The 17321-nt window shown below is 41.5% G+C and overlaps 2 protein-coding genes across 4 annotated transcripts in view; both read right to left on the bottom strand.

Annotated features, from left to right (window-relative positions):
* Nucleotides 1–295, bottom strand: part of si:ch211-218d20.15 (uncharacterized) — a 4387-nt gene extending 4092 nt beyond the window's left edge. The window contains exon 1 of the mRNA XM_028591732.1: nucleotides 1–295. This exon is cut by the window's left edge and continues 56 nt beyond it. Within this exon, the coding sequence (XP_028447533.1) occupies nucleotides 1–5 (5 nt within the window). The 5' untranslated portion in view covers nucleotides 6–295.
* Nucleotides 296–1514: 1219 nt separating this feature from the next.
* On the bottom strand, nucleotides 1515–17065 carry med14 (mediator complex subunit 14). Of its 3 annotated transcripts, none has more exons than XM_028591162.1 (29): nucleotides 16570–17065; nucleotides 16014–16040; nucleotides 15784–15889; nucleotides 15482–15655; nucleotides 15227–15356; nucleotides 14559–14687; nucleotides 14292–14399; nucleotides 13268–13400; nucleotides 12900–13050; nucleotides 12686–12797; nucleotides 12216–12341; nucleotides 11934–12012; nucleotides 9230–9389; nucleotides 8418–8609; nucleotides 8043–8177; nucleotides 7820–7896; nucleotides 7530–7690; nucleotides 7291–7437; nucleotides 6677–6921; nucleotides 6266–6535; nucleotides 5594–5843; nucleotides 4954–5076; nucleotides 4575–4751; nucleotides 3983–4221; nucleotides 3700–3879; nucleotides 3297–3404; nucleotides 2776–2901; nucleotides 2478–2667; nucleotides 1515–2299 (listed from the first exon to the last, which is right to left on the bottom strand). In XM_028591162.1, exons 1-29 carry the CDS (start codon nucleotides 16743–16745, stop codon nucleotides 2226–2228), a joined length of 4305 nt encoding a protein of 1434 aa, XP_028446963.1. In that variant the 5' UTR covers nucleotides 16746–17065; the 3' UTR covers nucleotides 1515–2225. The 3 variants fall into 3 exon arrangements, with proteins under 3 accessions (XP_028446963.1, XP_028446964.1, XP_028446965.1); XM_028591163.1 differs by having other exon boundaries at nucleotides 6677–6891; XM_028591164.1 differs by lacking the exon at nucleotides 4954–5076.
* Nucleotides 17066–17321: the final 256 nt, after the last annotated feature.

Here is a 17321-nt window from a genome sequence, read left to right as displayed (position 1 = left end):
GCCATATCGGACTTGAACCGGCTGTGATTATCGCACTATTCTCCTAAATTGGCAGCACTGATAAAAGCCATAAGAGACTGATGGAAGCAGAGGCAGCAGCTTAGTTGCGGCAATAGAGAGAACTAGATAAGGCTCAGTCTATTTATTTATCCTTTGGCATTTTGTCGGAAGTATCGCAAAAGGGTGCGTTCGAATGTCAAACGTTCAGTCAGGTTGAACAGAAGCCGACAGTGTTTCTTCATCAGTAATTGGTCGTTTTCTTGCAGGTGTCGATGCTCACACGCAGCTGCGAGGTGACAAATACATCCTTCGCACCCGGAGGAGCCATGTAGCTGTGTAATAATACAAAAGACAATGCCCACGCCCCTTGCAACAACAGTCGTGCAGTCACAGTCTGGGATTTGCAGTTTTGAACGCCTCCTCAACCCTCCACATACAGCCTTTCTGAATGATGTCATGTTTCAGGGGATGAGGATCACAGCATCACTTGATGAGGATGCAAAGCTGTTTTCTACAGGTTTAAGACTAACACAGACACACCGGATTGAAGTGGTAAAAATGAACCAAAGTGCATTTACTCAGGTACTTGTATCTTCATTTTGTACTACTTTATACTTCTATAATAGGCTACCCCACTGCATTTAAAAAGGGACATTTTGTACTTTTCTGTTAAGTAAGTTTTTTACATGGTTTTCTTATTGATTAATCCATAGATTTGCTCGATTAATCGTTTGGTCTATATAAAAACAAAAATAACCTTCCCAATTTTCTTAAGCCCAAGGTGACGTCTTACCAACAGTGCAAAACCCAAAGTTATTGAGTTTAAAATTCCATAGCTGTGTGCACTTAGTGAAGTTGGAGTATCAGTTGAAGTAAAAGTGCTGAAAGGAGTGGATATAAAAAGTAGCATGTCACTGTATAAAAATAATGACATATACACTACAGGTCAAAAGTTTGGGGTGACTTAGAAATTTCCATTCCACTCCATTACAGACAGAATACCAGCTGAGATCAGTTGCATTGTAATCAGGGCAGCAGTTTCCAGATTACATTATGTGCTTACATAATTGCAAAAGGGTTCTCGACTGTTGTAGAAAGAAGTGGCTGATCTTTAATGCAATATCTACATTGCCCATTATCAGCAACCATTCATCCAATGTCCCAAAGGCACATTCTGTTTACTAATCTGATATCAGGCTAACTGAGAAAACATTGGAGAACCCTTTTGCAATTATGTAAACACATAATGTAATCTGAAAACTGCTGCCCTGGTTAAAAAAACAATGCAACTAATCTCAGCTGGTATTCTGTCTATATGGAGTGGAATGGAAATTTCTAAGTGACCCCAAACTTGACCGGTAGTGTAACACTCTTTTGATTCTTTATGTACATTTTTTGCCACTACACTGTAGGTTTGCTTGAGTAAAAATTTTTAAGCAGTACATTGACTTTTGTTTTATTGCTATTTTAACTTTAGTAAATGATCTGATTATTTTAGTACTGCCAGTAGAAGATTCTCAGAGCACAAACCAACTTTGGGCTTGGTTTATTAAATAACAAATTTAGACAGGAATTCTCAAATCCTTCAATCAGGACTCAAAATGGATCTTAATAAAATACAACTGGCTTATAAAGTTTGTCACAGTTTTACAGTATCCAAAGTGAAAGTTTGAAATAAAAATGCAGAGGTCTTGACAAAGTAAAGGCAAGAAAACATTTAAATAGTGTGCTAAGGAATATATCTCCTGATACTATAATATCAGTCTGGCGTTATAAAAAAAAGAAACTGAATACAATTCTCTAGCAAAAATCTAACTCACCTGATTCTTTTCAATACTCAAATATACAACAATATACATATTTTCGTAAACAACCTTAATTTCAATAGATAATCTTGTTTACAAGTGCACCTGGAGAAAAAAATAACATTTATATCCTTTTGCATCAAACGCCCCCCCTCGCCCATGATCTACCTCAACAGCAAATCTAGTTTCTGAGCTTCTATCAAGAATAAAGACTGTGGTCCACAACTGTACATATTTAACTCCCTTCCATAACAGCAATTATACATCACGTCAATTGTCCAGTGGCTGACACAAAAAAAAAGACAATTTTGACATCTTGGGACCACAGTTGTTACTCTCCTTTTTCTTCTTCGCTCAGAGATAGACCCATCCTCGGTCTCAAAGAGACTCCGGTTGAGTTCCAGACTGAATTTGTTGTTTCTACTGACGAGTGCCGGGGGGTAGAGCGAGGCTGACCATCAGCTCGTGAACAGAAGCAAATATTGTACACTCACCTGAAAGAAAGATGGCATATACCCAGTGTTAGCAAAGGCATTTTGTGTCAAGTATAGATAACAACACTATATAGTATAGTATATCATATTCAGTTGATACCCATTTCAGTTTAGCAAATTTTATATTACTTTTTCTGTTTAGTAAATTATTCAGTAGTCATCAGTGTTTGAGTCTTACCCGGTCTGGCGGGGTGCAGTTCATTGAACCTCTTTAGGATATTAGAGACCATGAGCGCTGCGGCCCCAGAGGAGCTGTGCTGTCTGGGGATGTCGGCCTGCTGAGTGAGGCCTGTGGCCATGTCGTACACAATGGGCACTATAATGCTCACTGGCTCCTGGGGCACCGGGATACGCTGGGTCAGTTGCAACTGTGAGGCAAAACACACAGGGTCAGGTTGCTTCAAATTATGCTACACAGGTATACGACTTGTGTCCTGGTTGAGGAGAGCTAATGGTGAGGCTCTGCTAAGACTTACAAAGAAGAGCATCTTGGACTTGAGCACCACAGCGATGGTCCCAGGAGGGGCTATGGGGGGAGCACTGGGAGGGATGGTGAGACAGAACTGGACATTCCACTTCAGCTGTGCAGCCTGGTCAGGGAACTTTAGAGAAAGGCAATATATAATATCTTTAAAACACAGAGGCAATTCCAAGTGCTTTATATAAGGTAAAGACATGCATCAAGATATTAGAAGGAGGTCTAAACTGCCATTAAGTACACAATACATTTTTCACTTGCACAATTAAAACATGTGTAATGTGGGCACACTTTCACACAAATCACACTGCAATGAAATAGACAAGTTTATCAGGGCATATGGTGTACTTGTTTGTGTATCTTGTTGCAATGTTTCTACTATTTGACAGTTAGTATAACAAAAGGTCTTATTCAGTCTGCATATTCATAAATTCCGATATTTTCTGGGTAGCGGGGCTTATACCCAATCATGGTTGAATATAGGCAACAAACCCTCTTAAAAAAGAAACAGCTACCCACCAGTTCCAGCTTCATGATGCGCACACAGTCCCTAAGGATGTTAGTGGGGGCCCCAAGCAGCTTTGTGAAGGCATTCAGAGTGTTGTATTTGAAGGGAGGACCAGCAACCTAGAAAGGACAATGGAAGATGGATCAATGGATTAATAATATTAGTGCACTCATGTGTTCCTATGAGTGGCCTTAAAGTGTATCCCTATTGAATGAATTGACAAGTCTTTTAAACGAAGCAAAACACTTCAACCAAGTTTTAAATACAATATTCGAAATCATGATCAGTAGAGACAAACACAAAATGCATTTCTTTCATGCATAGGTCAAAAAACGATGCATGTACATATGCCTCAAATGTATATGTTTAAATGATTTATGAATTAGGCTGTAAGTGGCTTCTGCTTATACTTACCCTTGTCTCAAAGAACTTCTCCAGCACCTGAAGCTCCTCCTGGGACCAGGGACCTGTATTTTCTGGAGTGACTTTGAGCTGCAGTGTCTGGTAGTTCTTTGGGTTGAGAGCCACGCGGCACTTGAGTACTTCCGTCTTGAACATGATCACACCCGGCTCATTAGAATTCACAATAGATAACTGGAGGAGAGTTGACAGATTTAGAGAAGTTAGGAGAGAGCAGAACTTATTTCCATTATTTACAGAATTCTCTCTCCTAAATCAGGATTTCTGCAACACTTACGTTGGCCTCCTGCTGGATGATTCTCTGTAGGTGCCGTCTCATGATAACTGAACCCAGAAAACGCTCAAGTGGCGAGCAGAGGTAGCTTCCTGCCAGGCCTGGCACCAGGCAGGGAGTGGGTGAGGGGAGCAAAAGCACATGCAAGGCATTGTGGGTGAGGATGGTAGGAATGGAGGCAGCCCAGGGGCGTTGAGGTAGCTTGCGGGGTGGAGGCATACTGGTAGGCATGACTTGTGAACCTACACCAAAGACAGAGAGGGAGAGAGGTTGTAGCGAAACAATCAATTAATTTAATAGCGCTAGACTACAATATCGGCGAATATTAACTTATTGCAGATACATTGGTATCTGTGTATGGCAGCCAATAAACTAACTCGGTTTGAGATTATTTAGAAACTGTGTCACCTAGTTTGTGTTATGCACCGGAGAGCACCGACAGGTTACTTTTTCAACTGTAAAATGTCCCACTTAGTATAAAAAGAAATATTAAAAAAAACATATTTAAGGTATCAGTGGCAAGGTTGTTTGCTAATGTTATGCATTTATGTAAAAAAAAACAACGTTGAGACAACACAGAGAGAGCAGTACTTACTGGTCCCGGCACGTGGAGAATGAGGGTCGGGGATAGGTGAGTGCAGAGATGGGTTACCAGGGGACATGCCATGGATCCGTGCCCCAGGAGAAGGCCCTGAGACCTGGGGTGAACCTGGCCACTGGCCCCTATGGCTGGGAGACACCATGGCATATGGAGAGCTGGGATCCAGAGCACCTAGGGTGAAGGAGAGACAGCCATCAGCAAAAAACAACACTTAATGTTCAACAATAAACAGTTAAAAGAATACATCACTGTGTGCCCACTAACTACTGGCCATTTTAATCTGCAGCCTAGAAGTGCCAAGTTAAGATGTTCAGTTCAGCCCATTCCAGCCCTTGTCCAGCAGACCAGAATTTATGGCCACCCTGCTGCTTACCGTGGGGACTGGCAAAGCTGGTCTGGCCCATGGCTATGCCCAGAGAAGACGGAGACGGGGTGGGCCCGAAAGGAGAAGGTGCCCTCAGAGCTCCACTAGGGGAGCCAGAGGCATGGATGTTCCCTACACACACACACACACACACACACACACACACAGACTCGTCAGACTTTGAGGTTGACAAGTTCTTCTTACACACACTAACACACACACTCACTCGCTCGCTCATGTACACACATGCTAAAGCAGGGCGGAAGGGCTGTAGTCTCTGGCTGGCGGGCTGAGATGGAGAGGAATGGAAGGAGCAGGACTAAATGCATGCTTTGTTCCCTCTCGGCTGTGAGGTATGTGCATGTTGCATGAGAAACACAACTGATCTCATGGTTTCACAAAATCAAAATGGGCACACATGGTTGCTTTTCCTCGTTCTCCGTCCCATTCAAACAATTTGCTCTTGCAACAAAATACATAAGTCAGAAGGGAGATTGATGACAGCAATGTGATATATTCAAAAACAATGATTTTTTTTGGCTCATAATCCTGTATGGCAGCTTGACACAGAGCTCAGACACAAACGATAAAGGATATCATTAACTTACACATACTTACATACACATACAAACACTAAGCTTGCTATTACCTGGCGACTGGGTGGGCATCATGGATGGCGAGGGAGTTACGTTAGCGTGGTAATTTGGTGGTGGTGAAGTGAGAGGAGGATAGACACCACCTGCACCCCCTCTCATCGTTTGTGGCTGCTGTTGAGCTTGCAAGTGGTTCATCAGACTGTCCATCACATCTACACCCACCGGCGAGGGTGGGTTATCATCTTCATTGACAGAGCGTCTGCGAGCATCTTGATTACTGTCTACAAACATATTTAGGAATGTCTAGACAGGGGCAAGAAGAGAAGGACAGAATTTTATGTAAAAGGAACAGCTGGCCTGGTGGTTCAAAGATAACCAAATCTGCCACCCAAAGCACCTCTAAAGCTAACTAATTAACACTATGGTTTTATGGAGGATTATGTGCCAGACTATTTCTTGTTCAGGCGCAGTTACTTCACATCTCATCTAACCCTTGGCAAAAAATATGTATTTCAAATTATTCCTTTAAATCATAACAGGTCACAATTATTGGTTTGGGCAGACCCTGATTAGTATACTTACACTTTCGGCTGCATGTCCATTACAACTTAATGTGGCAGTTTTTTTTTTGTTAGGTAGTTTAGACAGAAACTTTAAGAGAAACGTATTCCCCTTCTCAGATAAAGTCTACTGACACCACTACCATGCCAATAAGTCTTGTATACCTTGAGTCCAGGAGCAGGGTAGAAGCCCTCTACAATCTTAGTGTTGTCAAAAAGACTGTAGGCTCCATCTCTGATGGCTACCACGCCGCGGCTGCGGCAGTAGATGTCGATGCAGTACATGTTTCTAAACGCCAGACGAATGTGTGTGGGGGACTGGGGTAAGATGGAAAAGCACTGGTAGGCAGTGTTGGTGCGCTGGGTCAGGCCCAGCATGGGCACTGTTGGTAGCTTGTTGATTGCATTCAAAGGGGCCTGTGTGTCAGAGAGCACCTGAGAAAGAGGATAAATAGTAACGTTACCCAGGAAATGACATTGAAAGGTACCTTAAAAGGTCACTTGAAATTATTATTAGATACAGATATAACAAGTGCACACATACATATGCATTGTCATAACTGTGCTTCGGTGTACCTGCAGCAGCTGCATCACATTTGGACTCTTGTTGAACATCTCTTGTAGCTGATGGAGGATGATATTGTGGCAGTTGGAGCAGCCAGAGTTGGGCCCCACAGTGCCAAGGGCGAGGTGGAAACGCTGGCTGTTGGAGTTCCACTGGATCGTGACCGAGCTGCCCTTGGTGGTACCGTAGCACAGCACCAGCTTACGGTAGTTGTACAGCCGCACCTCTGAAAACAGGCTCAGGTAAGATGGCATCTCTGGAGGGAAGCAGTCACAGTGTGCAGCTGTATTAGATCTGTGTGTTTCTTTTGCCAAGCATTATTTCAACAGAGTGGGTAACACTGATGAATGCAAGCCTGAACTAACTGGAACTTTAACTATGTGCCGATTTTCACACACCAACCCACACGACTCAAACTTACAAAAGTAAATCTGATTACTCTGGTTAAACCAGGCCAATAAAACAATTTTTGTTTTACTTTGAGAATGAATGGGTCATCTTCATTACAAATCCATACACCAGCATCAAAATGACTAGTAAAATACTGACTGATTTAAGATGAACTGACTTTTATTAGTCATTCAGGTAAGTGCAATGTTTGCTTTACAGATGAACATGCACGTACCTGGCAGTGCTCGAGAGAAGTTGAGGACACACTGGTAGAGCTGACTGATGGCGTTCCAGTCATTAAGGAACATCTCTACCACCTTCCGCCCGCCCACTGGCTCCGACAGAGGGTTTTCATAGGTCAGATATATATGCCGCGTGGAGGCTAATACAGGGGACAGATGGGTTTGTTTATACACTGGGCCATGTTGTAAACTTGTAGTGATGAACTTGGAACACTCTGTATGTGATGTGCACCTTGCTCCTTGCTGTGTGTGCTGTTGAGAGGGCAGTTGGCCAGCATCAGTTCAGCCATCCAGGTTCGGTTGTTCCTGCCCTGCAGTCGGAAGGTGCAATCCAGTAGAGACCGATCTAAAGCTTTCCTAGTCTCCTCTCCTACACCTTTACAAGGAGGAATCCTACAAGATGAAACAATTACACTGTATAGTCAATGGTTTTGGCAAAGTTTATCATTCTTGAAGAATAATTACATTTTGTCCTGGTGTGTGATAAATGCATGCATGTGTGCTTGTGACTGTGTGTATTACTTTAGTAGACGTATCGCGTGACTGCTGCCATCTCCCTCAACTTGGACACCCTGGTTTGGGATCTCCATGTTTGACAGCTACTCGAAGACAGACAGACAGACATGCAGACAGACAGACAGACATGCAGCATTAGCCAGCAAACAACACTGAGATTGCCATGATTGATGTTGACACATTTATGACTGGCAGGAAAGATTCAAACTGTCTGAGCACTGTCACTTACCTCTGTTCTGAGGCCAATGAAGGGCATGTTGGTGTCGCACATAGCTACTAGGTGAGCCAGCTCTTTGTTGAAGGCACACATTTCTCCAGACCGCTTAGGCTTCTTTGGCTCTGGGTCCCCCTGGTCCCCAGATATCTAAAAAGCAACAGAGACAAAATAAAATGCATATGGAACGTTATCTATGTGTGATAGGTCTTTGTCAGCTGTTTTTGATGGTGGGCAGAGCATTTACTGTTACTGCCTAGTTCTAACCTCTAGGCCAGCACTACATTCGTCAAAACTCAAAAGAAACTTTAATTTGTGTACGATGAAAAATACTGCGTTTCATCATACATAAAAGAACATTTGGTGTATAACTACTCTAGCGCTGAATACCTTTCTCTTAGTCCCAGGTCGGGCCCCTCTGCCTGTTGTGTCCTGGACAAGATGTTCTAGGTTGGGTTTAAAATGCTGCAGGAGCTGTGCACACATGGGCCCATCATCTCCTTCCAACTGAGACACTGACAGGAAAGAGTACTTGTACTGCAACGCTGTGGGACTGCTAGGCACTTCAAGCATTTCCACCACCTACAAAAAGAGAGACCAAGAGGGTGGACATGAAAATGAAAGCAGATCATAACTTTAACTTTGTGGAGGAATTTTCTTTAAAAAGGTGCCCTGCCACACAAAACCGTTTTTACTTGTATTTTTTTTTTTTAAATATGTTAGGTCCATATGTGTTTGTGTTATGTGGTGAATGTGAAAATGAACTGCTGCCTCCTCTGTCAGCTCTATCCACTGAAGAGAAATAAGCTGAGAAATCAGGCCAATTACAAAAGCTGGTCAGTCTGACATGGTGTTGCCTGAGCTCATTACTATTCATGAGCTCGCCAAGTTGCGCTGGGTAAAGGATGCTGATAGCCAGGCTCTCATTGGCTAGCTGTTAGCCAATCAGAGTCAAGCAGCTTAGCTCGTTGAATATTAATGACAACTGGCAGAAATCGAGCTGAGTCTTCCTGCAGGCTTTCTATACCACACTAGAATGGCTTGAAACAAGGTAACCAAGGCATTTTCTCCACAAAATGTTTTTAGAGAGTCCATGGTAGAACTTCAGACATTACCACAAAGTAATGAAATAGGTGTGGCAGGGCACCTTTAAGTTGTTTTGGTTTAGCACTATTCAGCAACATATTGATGGAGAAACTTACAATGTAGTACTGCGGAAGACGTGTGAGCTTAATGAAGAGCTTGTGTTTGGACAGGTTGCCAACAGGGTGAGAAGCCGAGTTGGACAGGTGAAGGACATCAGTACACACAGTGGGAAGGTGTTTCACAGACTGTCGACAGCGCTGCTCCCCCAACCAGAACCTTGCCAGAGAAAAGAAGATTTGGTGTCTCAATGAAATTTCAGTTGCAAAAAATCCCAGATTCACAGCTCATTCTGTCACTCACGGCATTCCCACTGTTCACTAGTGCAAGCCTCAAAATCAACTCAGTACACAACCGTGGCAATCCTTCTTATCACCCATCTCGCCACCTGCTGAGCCAAGTGTTGTTTCTGACAGCAATTAGCCAATTTTGACAAGCTAGAAGCAGGCGTCAGACTCTGGCGTCTACGGTTGACTCTGAACTAGGGCTGGGCGATATGGCCTAAAAAAAAAAAAAAAAAAAAAAAAAAAAGAATCCCTGATTTCCTCACAAAAAAAAATCTGATTTAAGATTTAAATTGATTCACCCTCCCCCCTACTTAAAATTAATCTGCAGATGACAAAGTAATTGTTCAAAATAAGTTTTAACTTTATTTTGTTTTGACACACACACACACAATTTTCACCTGTTAATGAGTAACATCAGGTGTATAAAGTACTAGAGACCCATACTTGAGTAAAAGTACAAGGGCTCTATCAAAAAAGTGACTTTAGTAGAAGTAGAAGTGCTCTTTAAGCACAACACTTAAGTATAAGTACTAAAGTATTCAAAAAATGTTGTACTTAAGCATTGGAAGTAGTTTATTTTAAAATGTACTACTCAAGTACTGAAAGTAAAAGTACAAGTATTGTGTTATTTAGTTATTAAAGAAATCAAAAAAGTGCACAATTATCACACTGTGCAAGTAAAATGAACATCCTCTCCAGCACAGTAACGATTAAAGCCCCAAAAAACGTATCACACTAGTAGAGATGCACCAATAGACCGGCCGGTGACCGGAATTGGCCGGTTTTCACGTGCTCGGCCATGACCGGCGACCGGCAGGTCAGTCTGACATATGCCGATTTCATGCCGGTCAACGCTACAATTAAGTGACAACATAAGTTATATGAGTTAAAGTTCTCAAGGACGCAAGGATGCGGCAGCACAGTCTCTTTTTCCTTTCTCTCAACTTTTGCAAGGAAAAAGTGGGGCGTGGAGGGACGACACCAAAAACCAAAATCAAATTTTTTATATGGATATTTGATGTGAAAAGAAGGAAATGGAAGTGTGTGAATTTCCCACACCAGGAGTAATTTATACAGTTCTATTTTATAGTGATCTATTATCTGTTCAAAAATGTTTCTATGTTCTGTGCAAAATGTTCTATTAAAGAAAAGATAGAAAATAAATATTTGTGTGTGCTGTAAAGTGGTTAGAAAAAATGAAATCGGAATCGGCTAAAATCGGTAACTGCTGGCCTAACTCAAAGAAAATTGTAAATCGGAATCGGCCTAGAAAGTTGTAATCGGTGCATCTCTACACACGAGTAAAATGTGTGATGTAGCTACAGGAAAGTTAGCAAGCTAGCAACATACAGATAAACTAGCAGCTTCACATCACAGGGTCAAACGGTTAACATTCAGGACTCACTGCAGACTGAAACAACTCAGGAATAGATTCATCTGCTGCAACAACAGCTACATAGAAAGAGTACAAACTCACATCGTCTCTGACTGCTGAACGGGCGACCGTAATGAAAAGAAACACGACGCGATCTTGGGGATTATATTATACGCAAATTACGCAATTAACGTAACTAACGTACACACACACTGTAACCTACACAGTCTCCGTAGCGTGAGGAATTCACAACGGTAAGAAATAACGATGCAGCACATAAAAAAAAAAAATCTATCGGAGTAAAAGTATTTCATTCATCGAAAATATGTACTCAAGTAAAAGTGGAAGTAGGAAAAAAATAATACTCCAGTAGAGTACAGATACAGCCTTTAAATACTGAAGTGGAGTAGTGAAGTAGTTCTACTTCGTTACTATACAGCTCTGAGTAACATACATTAACATCCCATGGTCTCATGAATGCAGCATACCTGTAGCAAGCTCCTTCGTAGTAACTAGCAGTAAAAAAAACGTTGAGGAGCTCCGTGATACAAAGCAGCGATTGCCAGTTGTTTAAGCCGCTACAGACCTCCGTCACAGCTCGGTCGTATCAGCAGCATTTAGTAGATGTGTTGAGCCGCAACAGAGTTCCTCAACACCGGCTACGGTGCCGCGTCAGGTAAGCTGTAGTTGGTGGTTCAGTTATCCGAGAAAAGGTGACTGTCAGCCGGGTACGGAGCACCACGAGCTGCTGGTCATTTTGACGGAGAGTACGGTTAAGTAAGTAATGAAACGACTAGTAAGAAAATAACTAATGTTAGTCCCTGTCGCTGCCATGTTGTTTGTGTATCTCTATGGCAAACGCGCGGGGGGAGGGCTGAGCCCGTTCGGCATCAGCGAATGTTAAGGAGAAAACCGATTTTCATTTAAACAAATCAACGTTAACTACACATTTGAGTTAATCAATAAAACAATTAATCGTCCAGCCCTACTCTAAACTGACTGCTATCTTTCGCCTGTGCCAAAATATACTTTACACTGCCAGCTGTGAATACACAGTATTTAATGTCCATAGTCATTTAAAAATTGAGAAGGTGGACTCACTTCAGTTGTTGAAGCCAAGATATGATGCGCTTCATATCGTCGTTAATGGTCTTTTCAATGTCATCCAGCATGGACTGATCTAGGGAGAGAACACACCTGGGATTTATTTTCACAGAGCTGAGCATACAAAACAAAGTAGAAATTAGAGAGAAACAAATTGTGGATTCCTTTATTGTTACACAAAACCAAACCCTTATATAAACTCAACACTTTCCTAGGACCAACACAAGGACAAACATAAATCAGAAAATAGTCATGAGTTAATGTTTGCCAATTACTTACCTAATCCATACAGCATAGGTTGGAACATACCAGAGTGCAGGTCTACAAAAATGTGTAAGCACTCTGAACGACCACAGGGCTCAAGTATCGGAATAACTAGTGTAGGTAAAGCAGTCTCGATGAAGGCTGAAATAAACAAACATGATTAAGTATTTATATTGCAAAACCATGGTTACAGTACATCAACTGACAGAAGGGGAATGAGGCATGTGTGAGAGAGCACATCTCTATGAGCTAATGGGAATTTTGAAAATGCAATTCATCATAATTAAGACCAAGAAAAGAAGAAAATAATTTTTCCAAAAAATGATGGACTCTGCATCCTAAACCATGCTTCTTTTATCAAGTGTTGTGAAGGATTAGCACATGACTGCATCTGCTGTAGGTAGGAAACACTGGTTTCTGTTAATTTGCTTAATATGCACTTACAATATGTATTTAAATGACAAGAAAATAGAGTATATACATACAGTTGTCACTGGGATTGCTGGTCTTTAGAATGGCCTTCAGTTCCTGTAACTTTTGATTGGACCGGGCATGCACACTGTCGATCAAAAGTTTCTCCACCGACAGATGGTCAATCTAAAGAATGAGACAAACATTAAATTGTAGAGCGAGATATTTGTACAGTATGCCATACATCCCCATTCTTTATATTACACTGAAAACATATGTCCACCTTACCTTCATAGCTCTCTCCATTAATTTGGAGTCACAGGCAGGGAGAGGAGGCTCATGAGATATTTGCAATGGCTTAGATCCATCTGATTCGTCAATCTTGATAGTGACTTTGTGAACTGAGGCTGTACCTGTTTTCCTACCCAAAACCTGTTGGCTGGAGAAAAGGGAATGAAAACTATATGAACGCATCCTGCCATTTTGAGCTTTCTCTCATCATTCAATTTTGGTAGTTTTTTTATAGAACAGTGTGTTGTCAATAATAATAATACGTTTATTTAATATAGCACCTTTTACAGGCAAAGTCACAAAGTGCTTCAAAAGAGACAAATTATCACAATACAGTATGTGAGGGCAATTTAAAAGAGTCTTACTTCCAGACAGTGAGTGTGAGGTATTTTGCGGGCACATATCTCTCCTCCTGCACCAGGTCTCCCCATCGCTCTCTAATCAGCATCAGAGTCTGAGAGTGGAGCACCTCTAGCTGCAGTGACAGACAGAAGGAGTCTGGAAACAATGCAGTTAAAGAGAACACACTGTGGGAAAATACCAAGTCCAGGTGAATAGAGATAAAAAAAAACAAATAAAAAAAAAAAACATACTACACATTTCTCCATTAACATTCAAAACACACTCACAGATATCCTCAAGACACATACACTTTGTTCGTAAAAGGGGTATTTGTACCCAACACAGACTGCTCTTTGACACGGTGAGCTGCACTTGGTGGTGCTGGTGGGGGAAAGGCAGAGCTGTACTGATTAGCATTGTGATTAGCACAGTCATGCTTATCTCGCATGCTTGATTAGGGTCTTTGATATTAGCATGAACGCTAACAAACAACTGTTTCTCTCTATATTTTACCACAGACTAAAGTGTAATAGGCCTGTGACTGTGTGATCAGAACAAATCCTCTCCTTCCTATATGTATGGGTTACATTATGAATGGCACACTTATCACTGCCTGTCTATACAACACAAAAATGCATTTTTGAAGAAAGTCTAATTTAGCTTTAATTCACAAAAGTGTGTAAACATAAAAAGTATCAAGTTTCTTAGTACAGTATGAACAGGTGTTAGTAAGAAATGAATTACACCTCACATGACCTGACTGGGTGACAGGATTTAGTGAGAACAGTGCTGCCTCTTCCTGTCAGTAATAAAGGTGGTTGTGTTGTGTTAGAGAATTCATGAAAAAAAGAGGGGTTAAAAAGGGTGCAATTCTGCAGCTGTGTTTCTCATTGGAATGCTGCAAGTGTCTGCTTGACCAGTCAATACTCTATAAGCTCTGACACACCCACCCTCCCTCCCTACTGCAGTAGTTCACATCAGACTGGGACTTATGCCAAGTGGCTTTGTGCAGGCCATACACAAAACGCAAAGGCCAAGAAAGGATACGCAAGCAGTTGTACATGTCCTGTAGGGGTTTTTCATCTGCACACAGGCGTGCCTGGACCAACTCGTGGATGAAGTTCACCTGCAAACTGTGGACTAGGGTTCGGCCATCTGTCAATGTGGACGGTGAGGGGGAGGAGTGTGGAAATGGGGGGACAGACAAACCAGGTTAGAGTGAATGGGAAAAGGAAAAACATTAGCAATGATGTACATGGTCAATCAGCATGTCAATGAAGCGTCACAGCATAGCTGGAGGAGTGTATGCCTTACCTCCAGTTTCTTTGTCCTCTACCAGAATCTCCAACTTCAGCAGCCTCCAGGGAATATCAGGGTCATCTCCCATCACCGTCAAAGTGGCCTCAAACTCTCCTTCCACACGAAACTTTACACGCCCATTAGCTACACAAATATACACACACACACACACACATATACATATACACATATATATATATATACACACACACACACATATATATATATATATATATATATATATATATATATATATATATATATATATATATATATACACATATATATATATACATATATATATATATATATATATATATATATATACACATATATATATATATATATATATATACATGTATATATATATATACATATATATATATATATATATATATATATATATACACATATATATATATATATATATATATATACATACACACACACATATACATATATATATATATATATATATATTTTATATATATATATATATATATATATAAACAAATATACATACATACACACACATATGGATATATATATACACACACACACACACACACACACACACACATTTATTTTTTTTCTTAACCAATATGGCTGAAAACAAATGGCTAAATACGTTGGAATGGCTATCAGTTAAAGTATAGCATAGTGGGTTTACACAAGCTGCTTACCGACTGTGAGGTTTGCTAGCTGGGGTGGCAAGTCTGTGGTGACAAGGCGGTGTCGTAGAATCTGATTAAGTTGGCTCAGGGTGGTCTGCTTCTCAACCTTAGTGATGGGGTCTGGAGGAATAATCTTATCCTACCGAAATGGACACAGAAACATTTGGTGATGACGACATGCCAAACCACGAGTTTGATCTCCTTACATCTTTTCATATAGATTAGCAGTTTTAGCACACAGAGAAGGAAGTTCAACAGACTTACTCGTATACATGTGGGCAAGCGTGGGTATGACCCTGTTGTGAGAACATCAATGGCAAAGGGGATGGCAAAGCTGGGCAAACGAGCATGTACCAGAGCATCTCTGGCCAGCGATGCAAGCCTATCAGCTGTATCCACAAATAGGATGGTCTGCTGATCCAAGAAGCTGGAAATCATCTGTTACCATTGATATCATAAAGAGAGGTAAGAGTAAGTTGATTTGTATTCCAATGGACACAAGTTTGCAGATGCACACATTTGCAGTGTATTATCAAAATCCACAACACAAATGCCACACAACATACCGCACACTTCTCAACTTTCCCTGCATTGCTTGCCCACTTCACCAGGGCTAGCAAACGCACAAATAGCTGTCTGGTACGACTGGCAAACTGGACAATCTCAATTTTCCTGAAAAACAAACAAACAGGGGATATACTTTTAAACACAATTTTAAATACAATAGCTTAACAGAATGAATGACTAAAGTAGTGAAGGGATAAAGAAGTTGCGAATAAAATTCAAATAAACATACCTCTCCATGTCCGTTTTTCTTGGAAGTCTAGGAAAAAAAACATTACAACTTTAATTACTGCCATTGTCCTTATCCTGAAAGTAGAGCAACAGCCCAAAATATCACCTGCCTAAACTCTGTGCATCCCTGGTATGAGTCTGCTTCGATAACACATCGAAATGTTAATCTTTTCAGTTAGCAGTTGGGCACCAAGAGAAGGAGAAACTGGCTTTTGGACAGCAGACTGATTCAAGTCATCAATCATAAACCCACATATGTACCGCCCCACACAAACACTTCTCTTGAATAACAAAACAATGGCTATAACTTAAGGATCTTCAGACATATGTTGATGTGATGTTTACCGGGTAACGTTACGCCCCCTCACATATCTGTGCTATCCACTTTGTTAGGGCTCAAAACATGAAAAGCTTATCCTAACTTCTCGATTGGTAGCAATTTGATGAGCCCGTTGGTTTTTATTGTAGTGGCTGGAAGAAGTGCATCCTCTGAGTTTACTTATGTTAGCTGATTAGCCCGCCGGTTAGTTAGCTTTAAGGCCTACAACGCTACTTACAGTTCGGCCAGCAGGGTAATTTCATGGTAGGTCCTCTGGAGAAGAAATTCAATTAGCAGACTCAGTCGGACCCCCTGTGTGGCCGGTGCCCCGGGTGGTGGTGGCTGTGGACCCGAAACTACCGGACCCCCGAGTGGGACGAGCTGCCCATCTGACCCAATCTGCACTGGAGCCATTTTACAATGACGATACGGGCTAGTTAGCTAACGTTACGGCGATGAACACCCAGCGCTACAACGGGAAACTATCAAGTTGTATTAGCTGATTCCTTATGAAAAGATTTTCTTCGCAGTCTCACAACATTTCTTTCACGGGACGAGTTTTTCGACATGGACTTGGTTTTCTTGTACGGCAGAAAACTGAATAAATGCACCAAATTTGGTAACACATTACGGAGAAGGCTCAACGCCGCTCAGCCGCCATCTTTGCTGTCGGGAATAGGTCCGGTGGGAAAGAAAACCCAGACAAGAGCCCTGAGGAATGAGAGTCACGAGTGTGATGTCTCCTCATTATTGTGTTCTACACCAGGTAACTGGTTTCCAGACTGGGGTAACTTACCAAACAATTTGTTTTATGTCAGGTTTACAATGCCAGAGATGTGCTTGTGTGTTTACAGAGTTAGCTAGCTAGCTAAGTTTAATAGCTTCAATCAGTCCATCATTTATTCATCAACCCATTCTCTAATCTGTTGCCCTGGTAACAGATGGCGAGTGGTGGAAGAATACTCAAATGAAGTGTAGCCTCGAATGAAA

The sequence above is a fragment of the Perca flavescens genome, chromosome 11 (genome assembly GCF_004354835.1).
Source record: "Perca flavescens isolate YP-PL-M2 chromosome 11, PFLA_1.0, whole genome shotgun sequence".
NCBI classification, from domain to species: domain Eukaryota; kingdom Metazoa; phylum Chordata; class Actinopteri; order Perciformes; family Percidae; genus Perca; species Perca flavescens.
This window is presented reverse-complemented; position numbering and strand designations above follow the sequence as displayed.

What these genes read in the sequence shown, in the direction of transcription:
- med14 (XM_028591162.1), bottom strand. Translation starts at nt 16,745, where the DNA reads ATGGCTCCAGTGCAGATTGGGTCAGATGGGCAGCTCGTCCCACTCGGG. An exon ending in GATGCCCACCCAGTCGCCAG is followed by an intron (nt 5,077 to 5,593) that starts GTAATAGCAAGC and finishes GTGTGTGTGTAG; the next exon opens with GGAACATCCATGCCTCTGGC. An exon ending in GCATCATGAAGCTGGAACTG is followed by an intron (nt 2,902 to 3,296) that starts GTGGGTAGCTGT and finishes CTTTCTCTAAAG; the next exon opens with TTCCCTGACCAGGCTGCACA.